This window comes from Lissotriton vulgaris, unplaced genomic scaffold (genome assembly GCF_964263255.1).
Source record: "Lissotriton vulgaris unplaced genomic scaffold, aLisVul1.2 SCAFFOLD_2427, whole genome shotgun sequence".
Taxonomy (NCBI): domain Eukaryota; kingdom Metazoa; phylum Chordata; class Amphibia; order Caudata; family Salamandridae; genus Lissotriton; species Lissotriton vulgaris.
In genome coordinates, this window is record NW_028254742.1 from 230,795 (window position 1) to 243,117 (window position 12,323).

The following is a 12,323-nucleotide window of genomic DNA, read 5'->3' on the forward strand; positions in this document are numbered from 1 at the left end:
GGATATTGAAGCATGAAGATGAGACGGCGTTGACTTGTCTGGTCATCGAGAGGGAGGAGTCTAGGATGAAGCCCAGGTTGCGTGCGTGATCTGTAGGTATGGGTGCTGTACCCAGGGCCGGTGGCCACCATGAGTCGTCCCAGGCAGAGGGGGATGATCCTAGGATGAGGACTTCCGTTTTATCCGAGTTGAGTTTTAAACGGCTGCTCTTCATCCATTCGGCTACTTCTTTCATCCCTTCGTGTAGATTGGTTTTGGCGGTGTTTGGGTCTTTGGTGAGGGAGAGGATCAGCTGGGTGTCGTCTGCGTAGGAGATGATGTTAAGGTTGTGTTGGCGCGCGATGGATGCGAGGGGACTCATGTATACGTTAAAGAGTGTAGGGCTGAGTGAAGATCCTTGTGGTACCCCACAGATGTTATGTTATGTTACTATTTGTTTTGTAGAGCGCTCAGCTGCTCCAAAGAGCGTCCCGGCGCTAAAGATCATCACACCAAATACCAGCAACTAACATAAAGCCATAACGGCACCAAAATTAACCATAACAGCATTACAGGGCAAAAAGATAAGTTTTAAGTCCCTTCCTAAAAACAGAGAGATTGGTGCACGTCCGCAACGTCAGGGGCAGTGTGTTCCAGAGACGGGGTGCAAGGAAACTAAAGGAACGACCTCCACAGCGAGCACGCTTCACTGTTGGGACGATAGCCTTGGCCTGGGCCGCAGATCTCAGAGGTCTAGATGGGAGATAGAAATTGACCCCTCTCTGCAGATATTCAGCGCCGAAATTGTGAAGCGCCCTAAAAGCTGTAATTAAGGTCTTGAAAGAGATGCGCTTACGTATCGGCAGCCAATGCAGAGAGACAAGGAGATTGCTGGCCCTGGCTCTTCTAGTTAGACCAAAGATTGCCCTGGCTGCAGAATTTTGAACTATCTGCAGATGAGTCAGCAGATATTCAGGAAGACCTAAGTAAAGGATGTTGGCGTAGTCTAGGCGCGAGCCTATTAGTGCTTGCACAGTGATCATCTTATGCTCAAAAGACAGATAAGGCAAAAACTTACGCAACATCCTTAAGATGGCAAAGCACTTCCCAGTCAAGCCAGCAACCTGGGCTTTGAAGGAAAGAGTGTTATCAACCATCATACCCAAATTCTTAGCTGTGACCGAATCGCTGGCAGGGGGAAACATGGCCGAAGGCCACCATTGCTTCCATCTTGGGTCTGCAGGACAACCAAAGAACAATATCTCGGATTTGTCGGAGTTGCATTTGAGGCCATTTTTCCCGAACCATTCAAACACAAACTCCAAACACTTCCGAATGGCTGCTCCATCGAAGTCACAGCCCCTGTCACAAGTGAACAGGAGTTGTGTATCATCCGCATAGGATATGATCTGGGCCCCTAGCTTCTCCACCCGTGCCGCCAGAGGTGTAAGGAAGATATTATAGAGGGAGGGACTAAGTATGGAGCCCTGCGGGACCCCTACCTCAAGCTGCGGCATCAGGGCGGAGAAAGGGGGAGCCCAGATCGTTTGTCTCCGGTCGGCCAAGAAAGACTGAAACCATGCGAACACCGTTCCCCGCAGCCCAATCTCCCAGAGTTTAGTTAGGAGGAGGTCGTGGGGAACGGTGTCGAAGGCCGCCGACAAATCGAGCATGATAAGCAGGGCCTTTCCACCCCTGTAGAGGGTCTCCTTCACAGCCTTGGTTACCTCAAGTAGAGCGGTTTCGGTGCTCAGGTTAGATCTAAATCCAGACTGTGACTGGTGTAATAGGGAGTTACCCTCTAAAAAGTTGGTACGGGTGGTGTGAACATACTTTTCAGTAACTTTGGCCAGGGCAGGAAGCAGCGAGATTGGCCTGTAGTTCGAATGCAGTTTGGCGTCTGCATTCGGTTTTTTAATGAGGGGAAGAACTAGGGCCTGTTTCCAGGAGGAGGGGACTTTGCCCGAATTCAGAGATGCATTAATGAGAGGGTTGATGATCGGGTTAAGGGCAGGTGCCAGGGTTGCAAGACACTTGGCGGGACACAAGGGTCCAGTGGAGAGCCAGATTTCAGGCTAGACAAAAGGTCAAGTGAGGCCTGAGGCTCTAAAGGGGGGAAACAGTGCAGGGTAGGGCCCAAAGAATCCGTATGCATTGCCGTTGGGCATAACCAGGGGTTGGAAGGGCCGTCGATCGCTGAACCCGTACTCAAGATGTTCTGCGTTCCTTGCAAAGCTGACTGGATAGTGCGGATTTTATTAGTAATAAATGCTGCAAGCTCCATGATCCAAGGTTCCGAGAAAGCAGACGCAGGAGTACAGCAGGAGGGAGATGTGTTTTTTTAACAATCTTAAAGATCTCTTTGCAGGAACTATCTGCTTCCTCGATCCTTTTAGCTAAAAAGGATTTTTTCTCTAAAACGATCTCCCTGTGATATTCTTTCACTGCTAATCTGTAGGACTGCTTAGCAGATGTATCATAGTGCCTCCTCCAAATTCTCTCCAGCCTCTTGCAATGCCTTCTCTTAGCCGCCAAGGCAGCAGAGAACCACGGGGCTGATGCTCTTGCCAGTTCAGATCTAACCTGGCGAGGTGGTGCCAAGGCTTCCAAACGTGCAGTGAGCCAGTTCTGAAAACACACCACATCGTCCTCCAAACTACCCGTGAAAACACAAGGATGGTATTCTAAAGCCTGGGTGAGCATGGCCGGGGTGACTTTGTGGAAGGCTCTAGAGCTGCGAGCAGCTAGCCGCTGCGAAATGCGGGCGGCCACTGGCTGATGTACTAACGTGAAATCCGCTAGGAAATGGTCCGACCAGAGTACTGGGGCAGATGACTTCGGTGGCCTGTGATTTGAATGGGGGAGGCAGACTCTCTGGGTTCTTCCGGCGAGGAACGAGATGATCCAGTCCAATGCTTTTCCTTTTATTCCGATGTTGAGGCGTTGTATGAGGGTGCTATGACAGACTGTGTCGAAGGTTGCGGAGAGGTCAAGTAGGATGTTGGATTCAAGAAAGGCGGCGAGCTGACTATTGACGGCTTTCTCAATGACTTTGGCAGGGAATGGGAGAAGTGAGATGGGGCGGTAGTTCTTAAGTTCGGAGGGGTCTGCTGTGGGTTTCTTCAGAAGGGCGCTGAGTTCGGCATGTTTCCAGCTTTCCGGGAAGGTAGCAGAGTGGAGGAAACAGTTGATGACATCGCGGAGATGGGGTGCGATGATGGAGTCTGCTTTGTTGAAGATGTGATGGGGACATGGGTCGGTTGGCGATCCTGAGTGAATGGAGTTCATCAGGCGGATGGTGTCTTCAGTGGTGATTGGGTTCCAGGCGAAAAGGTTGTGAGAGTGCTGTTTTGGTACGGAGGTGGGTGGAGTGGGCTGTTCATCGGACTGGTTTTCGATGCGGTTATGGATGTCGGCGATTTTGTTGTGGAAGAAAGAGGATAAAGAGTCGCAGAGGTCTTGGGTGGGAGTGATGTCGTTGGTGCCGGCGGTGGGGTTGGTAAATTCTTTGACGATGTTGAATAGTTCCTTGCAGTTGTGGGCGTTGTTGTCGAGTGGATCCTTCAATGCTGATTTCTTGGTGGATCGGATCAATTGGTGGTGTTTGCGGGTGGCGTCCTTGAAGGTGGTCAGGTTGTCAGAGGTTGGGTTTTTTTCTCCAGGTTTTCTCGAGGGTCCGACATAACTTCTTGGATTTCTTAAGGTCATTGTTGAACCAGGGGCCCTTTTTGTTACCTTGTTTGATCTGATGGTTTTTCAAGGGTGCTAATTCGTCAGCGCTGTGGGTGATCCATTGTGTGAGTTTGGGTGGCAGCTTGGTTTGGGTCCGATGATCTGGCAGGAGAGTTTTGGTTTAGCGATGTGAAGAGTAGTTCGGTGGTGATTTTGTTCCAGTTTCTTCGAGGAATAGGTTGTGGGGGGTTGTGGGACGTGGTCTTTTTGTAGCTGAAGTGAACTCAGTTGTGGTCTATCCAATGAAGAGCTGTGGTGTGATCAAAGGAGATGTGTTTGCTGGAGGTGAAGATAGGGTCGAGCGTGTGTCCTGCAAGGTGGGTGGGGGTGTCCCTGTCCAGGCCCCCTTCTCCACTCATCGTATCAGTTCCTGCTTTCTCTCTTTCTAATCTAATAAATCTCTCCCTAGGTTCCGGCTCAGTCCCTTCAGTCAAGATGGCGGGGTCGTCACTCCCACACTGAAGAAGGACGATCTAGAGTAGCAGTGGAAAATTATCGGCCCATTGCTCTGCTTCAGGCCCTTGTCAAACTGGATGAATGAATATTAGACAAACATTTACCAAATCATCATCTTAAAAATACTAGCACTCTGGGCCCTTGTTCCCTCAGCTTTAGACAGAGTCAAGATATGGAGACAGCCCTAGTGTGTGTTCTGGTAAAACTAAGACTTATTTTTGATCAGGCTGACTCCAAGGCACTAATCCTTTTGGATCTTTCAAAGGGCTTTCACGTGTTGTTAATCTGCCAATGTCCATTCACCTAAATCATGGCACCATAGTTCAATTTTGCTGAAGCCATGGGCTTGCCTAGTGCATGGCGATGCATTGTTTCGCGAGAATCATGCTGGGCGATGTCAGTGTTCTCTTCATTTTATAAATGGTTTTTGGATGGAAATATACCCAATAGGTACTGCTTATTACTTTTAAAAGGTACGGATTATATAGCAGAGTACAAACAATTTACCACTTTCTATCAGAAGTGAGCTATTTTGTGGAATATCCACACTATGCATAGGAAGTCTATTCCCCTAGCTCTACATCAGCCACAAGCAGACGGTCTACCTGGGTAAAGCATCTGCTACTTTTCAGGAGTAATGTACGTCATGTGTACATAATACAATTGAATTAACTTGCATTAGATGAAATACATATGACTTGGTCACACGCTTTGTTCCAATCAGAATCTGTTAAGGGCACTTATGCAGACATTTCTCAAACATTAAATCAGTGTCTCTTCCCCGATCATCTACAGTATTCATTGCTCTTATCTGCACATCTGCAGGTGGTTCTTGGTGGGAAATTCCACTTTCGCCACTGAGCCAGCAGACACCTGGCACTTGGCAGACAGACACACCAGCGGCAATGCAGCTTCCCTGATTCAGACTAGGCAACTGTGTCCTGCAAGCATTGGTGAGTGTGCAACCGAAATGGGGCCTGCCAGCAGCGACAGTCACCAAGGTCACCTGACCTGGAGCAGGGGATCCATGAAAGGAAACTGGCTTAGAGGCTGCTGTATCCATCCAGGCCGCTGACTGGGACACAGACGCTAACACTAGCCCCTGGCATCCTTCTGACGAGACAGTGGTTTGTCACAATCCTGCTCATTCCCACGGAGCTCGGTTACACTGCCAGCGGTTACGCCACAGGAGGCAGATGATATCTTTTAACTTCACTGAACTATCACTCCCTTCTTTTCATTTTTTCCTTTTTTTCCATCCCCCCCCGCCCCCCACCCCCCTTCTTGCATTGCAGAGTGACCGGAGTCCCCTCTGCCCTCCGCGTGCTCCCCTGTTTGCATTTATCAAAGGTATTGGCTTTCCTTGTGGTGCTGGTACATGCATGTCTATATCTGTGCACACTAGGTGCCCTACATGATGTGTTATTACCCCAGTCATTCTCCTGCTATATACACAGTACACATGAGTCTAGCTCTCCCCCTGCTCAGACTGTCGCCTCCAGTGCACTGCGCGACCTTTGCCATGCATCCTCCATGCCTTAAGGTGCCCCGCCCTGGCAGATTCCTTTATGACTACCATCCTCGCATGAAGTCCCACCTGGCAGCACTCTTTCGGTCTCATCAGTCGGAACCCCCTTCCTGCACTGTTTGCATGGTGCTCAGTGCTACAAAGTTTGGACGGGCACAGTTTGCGCCCTGCCTGTAGTATTTCTGTCTCTGATCTGTTTTACACCACACGCCGACCATTGTCCACAGATGCTTCTGCATGCGCAACCTAGACCCTGTTGCCCTTGCCGTATCCGGTACTGGCCTGCAACCCCAACATGACTGTTGTAATTTATCTCCCAAGTGGTATGTCCCATCCACCCCTTCCCCTCTTTACCCTGTTGGTATGCCCCACCCTGAAGCTTGCCATGGAATGTTGTGACACTCTCCAGTGAGGAGAGTGGATGGTTAATAAACAGACCTGCTTTCATCTTATCTGGTCTCTGGAGTTTTGTACTTTCTAACAATGACACTTTCTGAAGTAGACCTTAATGTGATCACACGAAACATCAGGGGGATGCACTCCTTCTTCTGACGCTATTCTATATACACTTACTTGCTTCACTGAACCACCGACATAGCACTCCTTAATGAAAAACACATCACTCATACTGGGTTTGCGCGCCTCCTTGGAGAGGTCACGTTTTTGCAACTAACCATTCCTCTTACTCTGGGGCGGGGGTGTTTATCATCTGGATTAGAGCAAGGATTCCCTTTGAAGCCACTATCTTGTTTGTCGACCCCCATGAGTCAGCCTTTACAACAAGGTTTTTACCACGTTGTACCTTACCGTGCATGTTTTAAGAACGCATATGCTTTTACAACATATGCCTTTACCACTCATTTAAGGTAAGTTCTTGGATCTGAGGAGTCCCACCCCACAAATTAAACAATGTGTGGTAAAGGCATATGTTGTAAAAGCATTTGCGATAAAAAACAACGCGGGGGAAAAATGTGTGGTAAAAGCATGCAGAGCATTTCCCTGCACTGTACCGTCGCAAAACCATTTGTGGAGGTTCTAGAGTGCCGCCGCTTGCCAATCGGATGATATACTATCCGAATATGGAGCATCCCGCTTTCCTTGCCGAGCTTTCTAGGGTCCTAGTGCACTGGGGAGTAGAGGGGTTATTCCCTGGTTGCTGGGTGGGAACCTCAACAGAGTTCTAGATCCCCTGTTCGACTAACTCCAAAGCTTTACACCTGAGCATGTGGTTGCACCACTGGGACTAGTAGAAATATGGCGTCACGCGGTGGAGAGGGAGTACTCCTTTTACTTTCACAATCACGACCTACATGTGTGCTGTGACTGTATTGTCTGCTCCACTGAGCTGGCCACGTTTGTGGAACACATTACCTGGGGAGGATGCACTTAGACCACAACCCTCAGTGCATACAGGATTGCTGGGACAAGCTCTCCCTCACATCCCAACATGGCGCCTTTACTTTGAGGAACTGGAAGACATAGCGCTTGGCGAGACCCTAAATGCCTCCAGTACTGATTTTTTTGACACAAATGCCAGCACTGCGTCATCACGCCTTATGGAATGGGACAAATTCAAAGCAAGCATCAGGGGTCAGTGTATGGGTAGCGGGCATGAGAAAAAACTGAACCGGGGATATTGCAGGGGTGGAGCGCGTTCTCCTTTGCCGAGGAAATGCACTGGCTTGCCATGGCTGGAGTGCCTACATTGCCTAACTATGCTGTGGCACCCCGCTCTGACTCATGCCAGAGTGGACAAATCTGGCACCCTCCTGGCATGGAGCCAGACTCCTTCCCTCAATGAGTCTTCGGCCACGGAGCTGCATACACAGCGTGAGATGCACGTTGCCTTTATTTAATTTTACGAGCGTCTACACAACGGTGGTCGGACTTGTTGACTTGGCTGTCAAGCCTTTTTTTTTTTTTAATCAGGCGTGGACCACCTTCGGGTTCCACCTGAATTGCCATTGGAACTCAATGTGGCAATCACTCCCTTTCAGATCCACTAAGCTGTATGGTCCTGGCGTCGGCAAAACTCTGGGCCACAACAGGCTCCCCCAGGAGTTCAATAAAATCTATGCCAAACTGCTGTTGCCCTTCCTCCAAGCTCTGTATGATGAGGCAATCACATGCTCCTGTCTTCCAAAGTCCCTCTGGGAAGCGCTGATTGTTTCCACTTCTAAAACACTGAGTGTCCCATCTTACCTCTGTTGCCACAGACCTTGGCAATGCTTACAGCAGATAATAAAATCTTTGGCAAAATCCTAGCGGACCAGCTGGCGCCTGTGGTCTTGCTGCTGATCCACAGGAACCAGAATGGCCATGTGCAGGGTCACAGATTGTCCCTGAACCACTGCGGCCTCTTCCGGGTGCTGTAGCAGGCGCTGAGCCGATGGGCTCGGTCGGGCTGCATGGCACAGGATTTGTAGAGAGCCTTTGACTCCTTGGAGTGGGGCTATCTTTTTGATCTGTTTATCAGGTTCGGACTGGGTCGCCGCATACTTTGGCTTATTAAACTCTTATACACTGCACCACTGGCCCAAGTCAAAACCGGCAGATATAGCTCTGAGCCGATATCTATTGCCTGTGGCACCCGCTAGGGTGGTCTCCTCTCTTCCCTTCTTTTATTGCTGGCTATGGAGCCCCTGGTGCATAAACTGAGAGCCAAGGCGCAAGACTGGGGGATCCCATTGAGGGAAGGTGTACATGCTGTATCTTTTCCCTCTCCTTTTTTCCTGGAATTGTGCGCACGCACTTGCCTATGCTACACATTTACCTTTTTTTGGAAACGGATGTGTTCTTTGCACTGTTACATTGCTATTGTCATTGTCAGAAATCCATGCTGTGCCCTGTTGAGATGACAATGCCGTTTGTAAAACGCTAAATAAAAACAAGTTTGAAATTAAAATCTACGTGGGTCAGGTGATACAAAATGTCCACCCCTGCGATCTGCCCGCAAAAAGCTCTTTTTGTATTTATTTTTCTCAAGATGGTGCTTGGTGCACCATGTTGGGTAAGGGAGGCTGGCACAGCAAATTTTTCAGTGATAGCCAGCAAATCAGAGAAAGGCGGATTCACAAAGCCACAGCCAGATTCTCAATAGACAAAAGCTCCCTCATCCAAATTTTGATGCAGAAACCAGACCAATGTTTAAACACTAATATTTGAAAAAAATATGAACAAATTTACACACATTAAAACAAAGGCACTTTCTTAAGTAAAGGTAAACTTATATATGCCGTATTTGGAGTAATTTTAACCAGCCATTGTTTCTGTATTGAGGAGCAAGCAATTCTATGTCTGTTAAAATGTGAACGGTCACTTAAGCAGCCCCTATTCCATCCGTTTAGTGGCCCCTGCTTGATTGATCTGCACCTTACCATGAAGAACGAAAAGTGGATGAATGTTTTATTTGACTGTTTCGTACAGACTCAACATCAGCAATAAAGTTATCAAGAAAACAAAAACACCTCTTTCAATGAAAACTATATCCTAACCATAACTACAGCAGCGCTATCGCGTCTCTGATATATATATATACATATATATTTCAAGCACAAATCCCCTTCGTTCAAAGGATAAAACCGGCACTCCACTCGATCTTTTATTAACTCAGTGATTGGCATTATCACACGTTTCAGCTGTCGCCCGCAGCCTTGGTCACGAAATATATATATACACACATACACACACACATGCCTATATGGATACAAGGACAGACATTGATTAGTACACAATGCAATGAGTATAGCAAACACAAATCATTAACTACAAGCCATAAAGCATACCTGTGAGTTCATTGATTTTCTTAAGTAGCTGCTGAATATCATCTTCCACTTGCTTGATCTGTCTTGAGTAAGTGCTCTGACCCTGAGCAAAAGCAACAAAGAGTACATTAATTAGCACACATGTCAACAATGTGGGCACACTAACCATGCAGGGCTATAACTAACTTCAGGCATCTTTCTTGTACACAGCAGCAACCTCACTATAAAACAAGCATTGAAAATGCTTTAGGTCTCGACTTTGATTAAGTTAAAGCCATTTGCTTTGCTAATGGTATTGTATAGCAAAGCAAATGGCTTTAACTTAATGAAAGGCGAGACCTATTGCATTTTCAATGCTCGTTTTCGAGGCTGCTCAACGCTGGCAGCTTTGGTCTCTCACTGTCCCAGCTCCAGCCGCGGTCCTCCCCATCCGGTGTCCTTGAGTTCAATGATCCAGTGACCTGGTTACCAGACTTATATACCACCGACACGTCACAGTGGAGCATTTTCAACATGTCATCATACATCACTACTATGCGGGATTATACCATGTGTTTCAGGTGACCAGGGAGAGCAAGCAATGAACGATTTTATGTGTCTTGAGAAACTTCAAATACTTAGCCACAAAAATTATCCTGTGATGAACCTGAAAGACTTCTTTTTTCCTACCCAACAAAGTACCCCAACAGTGAGCTCTCCTTTTCCCTGTGGTGCAGCGGAGGCCTCCCCACTGCTGGTACCGTGGGCCTTGTGACATCACATTGCAGAGTCTGTGATATCATCCGGTTCTATTCACAGAATTCCTTTGCTGCTGGGAAGGCAGACACCTTTCAGGTGAATTTTAGAATGTAAGATTTTCTCAGTCTTCGTTTAAAATGAATTATATTTTCACCATAAGGCTCCTCGTCAGAGCCTGCCTCACTGCGCTCCTTCGATGTATATACTGAACGATTTTACAGGGCCACGTCCACATCCTGTCAGCCTAGCTTCTCCCCTCGCATCGAGTAACGTCCAGTAATCACCATTACTCCTTTCAAGAAGCGTACATATCAATAGCAACAAAACATGTAAAAGTGCTCACCCCAGTGAATAAAAGGGGCGCGCGCTCCATGGTGCTGGCGCCTCTCCCGTGGCAGCCATGGCACCGCATCCTGCCACTGCCCCGTCCCCCGTGTGCTCGCAGAAGGCTAAAGCATTGAGAAAAGAGGTTGGCGCTGCACTGGCCTGTCTGTGCCTTGTTTCTTTCTCCTTCAATGCACGGCATGCATGCACTTTCACTATAAAATTTGGAGTGGGTAAAGCAAATGGGCTCATTCACCCCTGCACACCCACAGCCTATTTGTCATGTAAACATAACAGTGTCCCGATCAAAGGAAGAAACACATTCCTTCTTCCATGAAAGGACTATCTGCATGTTCTCTCTTTGTACCCTAAGACTTGGTTGTCCCCTCGAATATTGTCAAAAACAACAAAGCCTCGTTAGCAAGTAAATGGTCTTTTAAAGACCTGTGAAGTACTCAGGTGCGGCTGTGTGCGCGCCCAGGAAGCGGTCTCAGCCTGGGCTTCCACACACGCCAGGGTGGGGGTGGCGGGGGATGGTTACGGGGGACTATAGCCTGTTGAGCCTTATGGGCGTTGCGGCGCCTGGCCCTGTCCATCGTTATTTTACTCACCATTGCACCTCAGTTTGGCCCTACTCATATATGCAAACATGTCTTGACCCTGCTCCAAAAGGAACAGTCCAGCCCAAACTGTCAAGATTGATTTGCATATGCCTGGGTCCAAACTGAGGTGGCATAGTGTATAAAAAAAAGATCGAGTTGGATGTGACCCGAGTAAATAGCAGTGGCTGAGATGAATTCAAGCATTCAATTCATCACTTTTTATTAAACTTTCATTCTCAATTCTGGGGCACTATCACCGACAAAATATTTTGTTTTTACAAAGTGCGATCCCAAACTCTGTGCATCTTAGAAACGCGGTGTCTGTACTCTCTCCCCTGTGCACAACTGCACTCGACTCGCAACAAGGTCTATAGTGCCACTAACTAACCGGCATAACTGTACTGAAGGGCGCTGGCACTGAAGGCTATGAGCAGCACCAAGAAGAAGAGACTCAAGAGTACTGATACCAATTACTACACAGAACAGGATTCAAAACATACCAAAAGTAAGCAAAAGGTATCCCCATGCTTGCGTTTTTTTCTATTGTGTATATTGAGTCGTTCTCCTTGCAGCCCCACCGACTTCGGAGGACGAACAGAATGCGTAGTCAATTTTAGCCTAAAGCTCTTGAGATAAAGCACCTTGAGGCCCTATCTCCGGGTTTCAGGGCTTGTAATGAGTTAGCTGACACCCCGGGCCCGCAAGAGCTCTGGTGATGTCACCGAGCGGGAATGAAACCAATACACAGAATGCGGATCAGAGGGGGAGCCCTCGACGGCCCTAACCGAACACCGCACACTAGAAGCCTTGATTACACGCCGGCGGCTGGCATTCTTTATTCACCACCCACTGTATGTTTAATATATTCCGGAACAAAGTGAAAAATCTGTATCCGTTTCAGTCGTGATGTTATGGCTATTTCCTGTGGGGAGCAGAGCGCTTCCTGACAATCCTCATCTTCTAGGTTCCCTAAGTCTCCATGCCAAAGTTCACAAAGACACGAAAGGAGGTCAGGTAGGCTATTAATTCGTTTTTGGTATGTCATGAAGAGAGCCCTTCGGTTCATGTAGTCCGTTAGGAGTCTATCTTCCAGAGGGAAAGCCTCTGTTAGGACTTTGTCAGGTTGTATGACTGCCATCAGAGCGTGTAGTATTTGTAGGCATCTAAATGTCTCAGCGTCTGACATTTCGTATTCTTTCT

The 12,323-nt window shown here is 48.0% G+C and overlaps 1 protein-coding gene across 1 annotated transcript in view; it reads right to left on the reverse strand.

Annotated features, from left to right (window-relative positions):
• Positions 1–12,323, reverse strand: part of LOC147659423 (26S proteasome regulatory subunit 7) — a 122,012-nt gene that overhangs the window by 92,028 nt on the left and 17,661 nt on the right. The window contains exon 3 of the mRNA XM_086951752.1: positions 9,481–9,562. Within this exon, the coding sequence (XP_086807878.1) occupies positions 9,481–9,562 (82 nt within the window). The remainder of the gene's footprint in view (positions 1–9,480; positions 9,563–12,323) is intronic.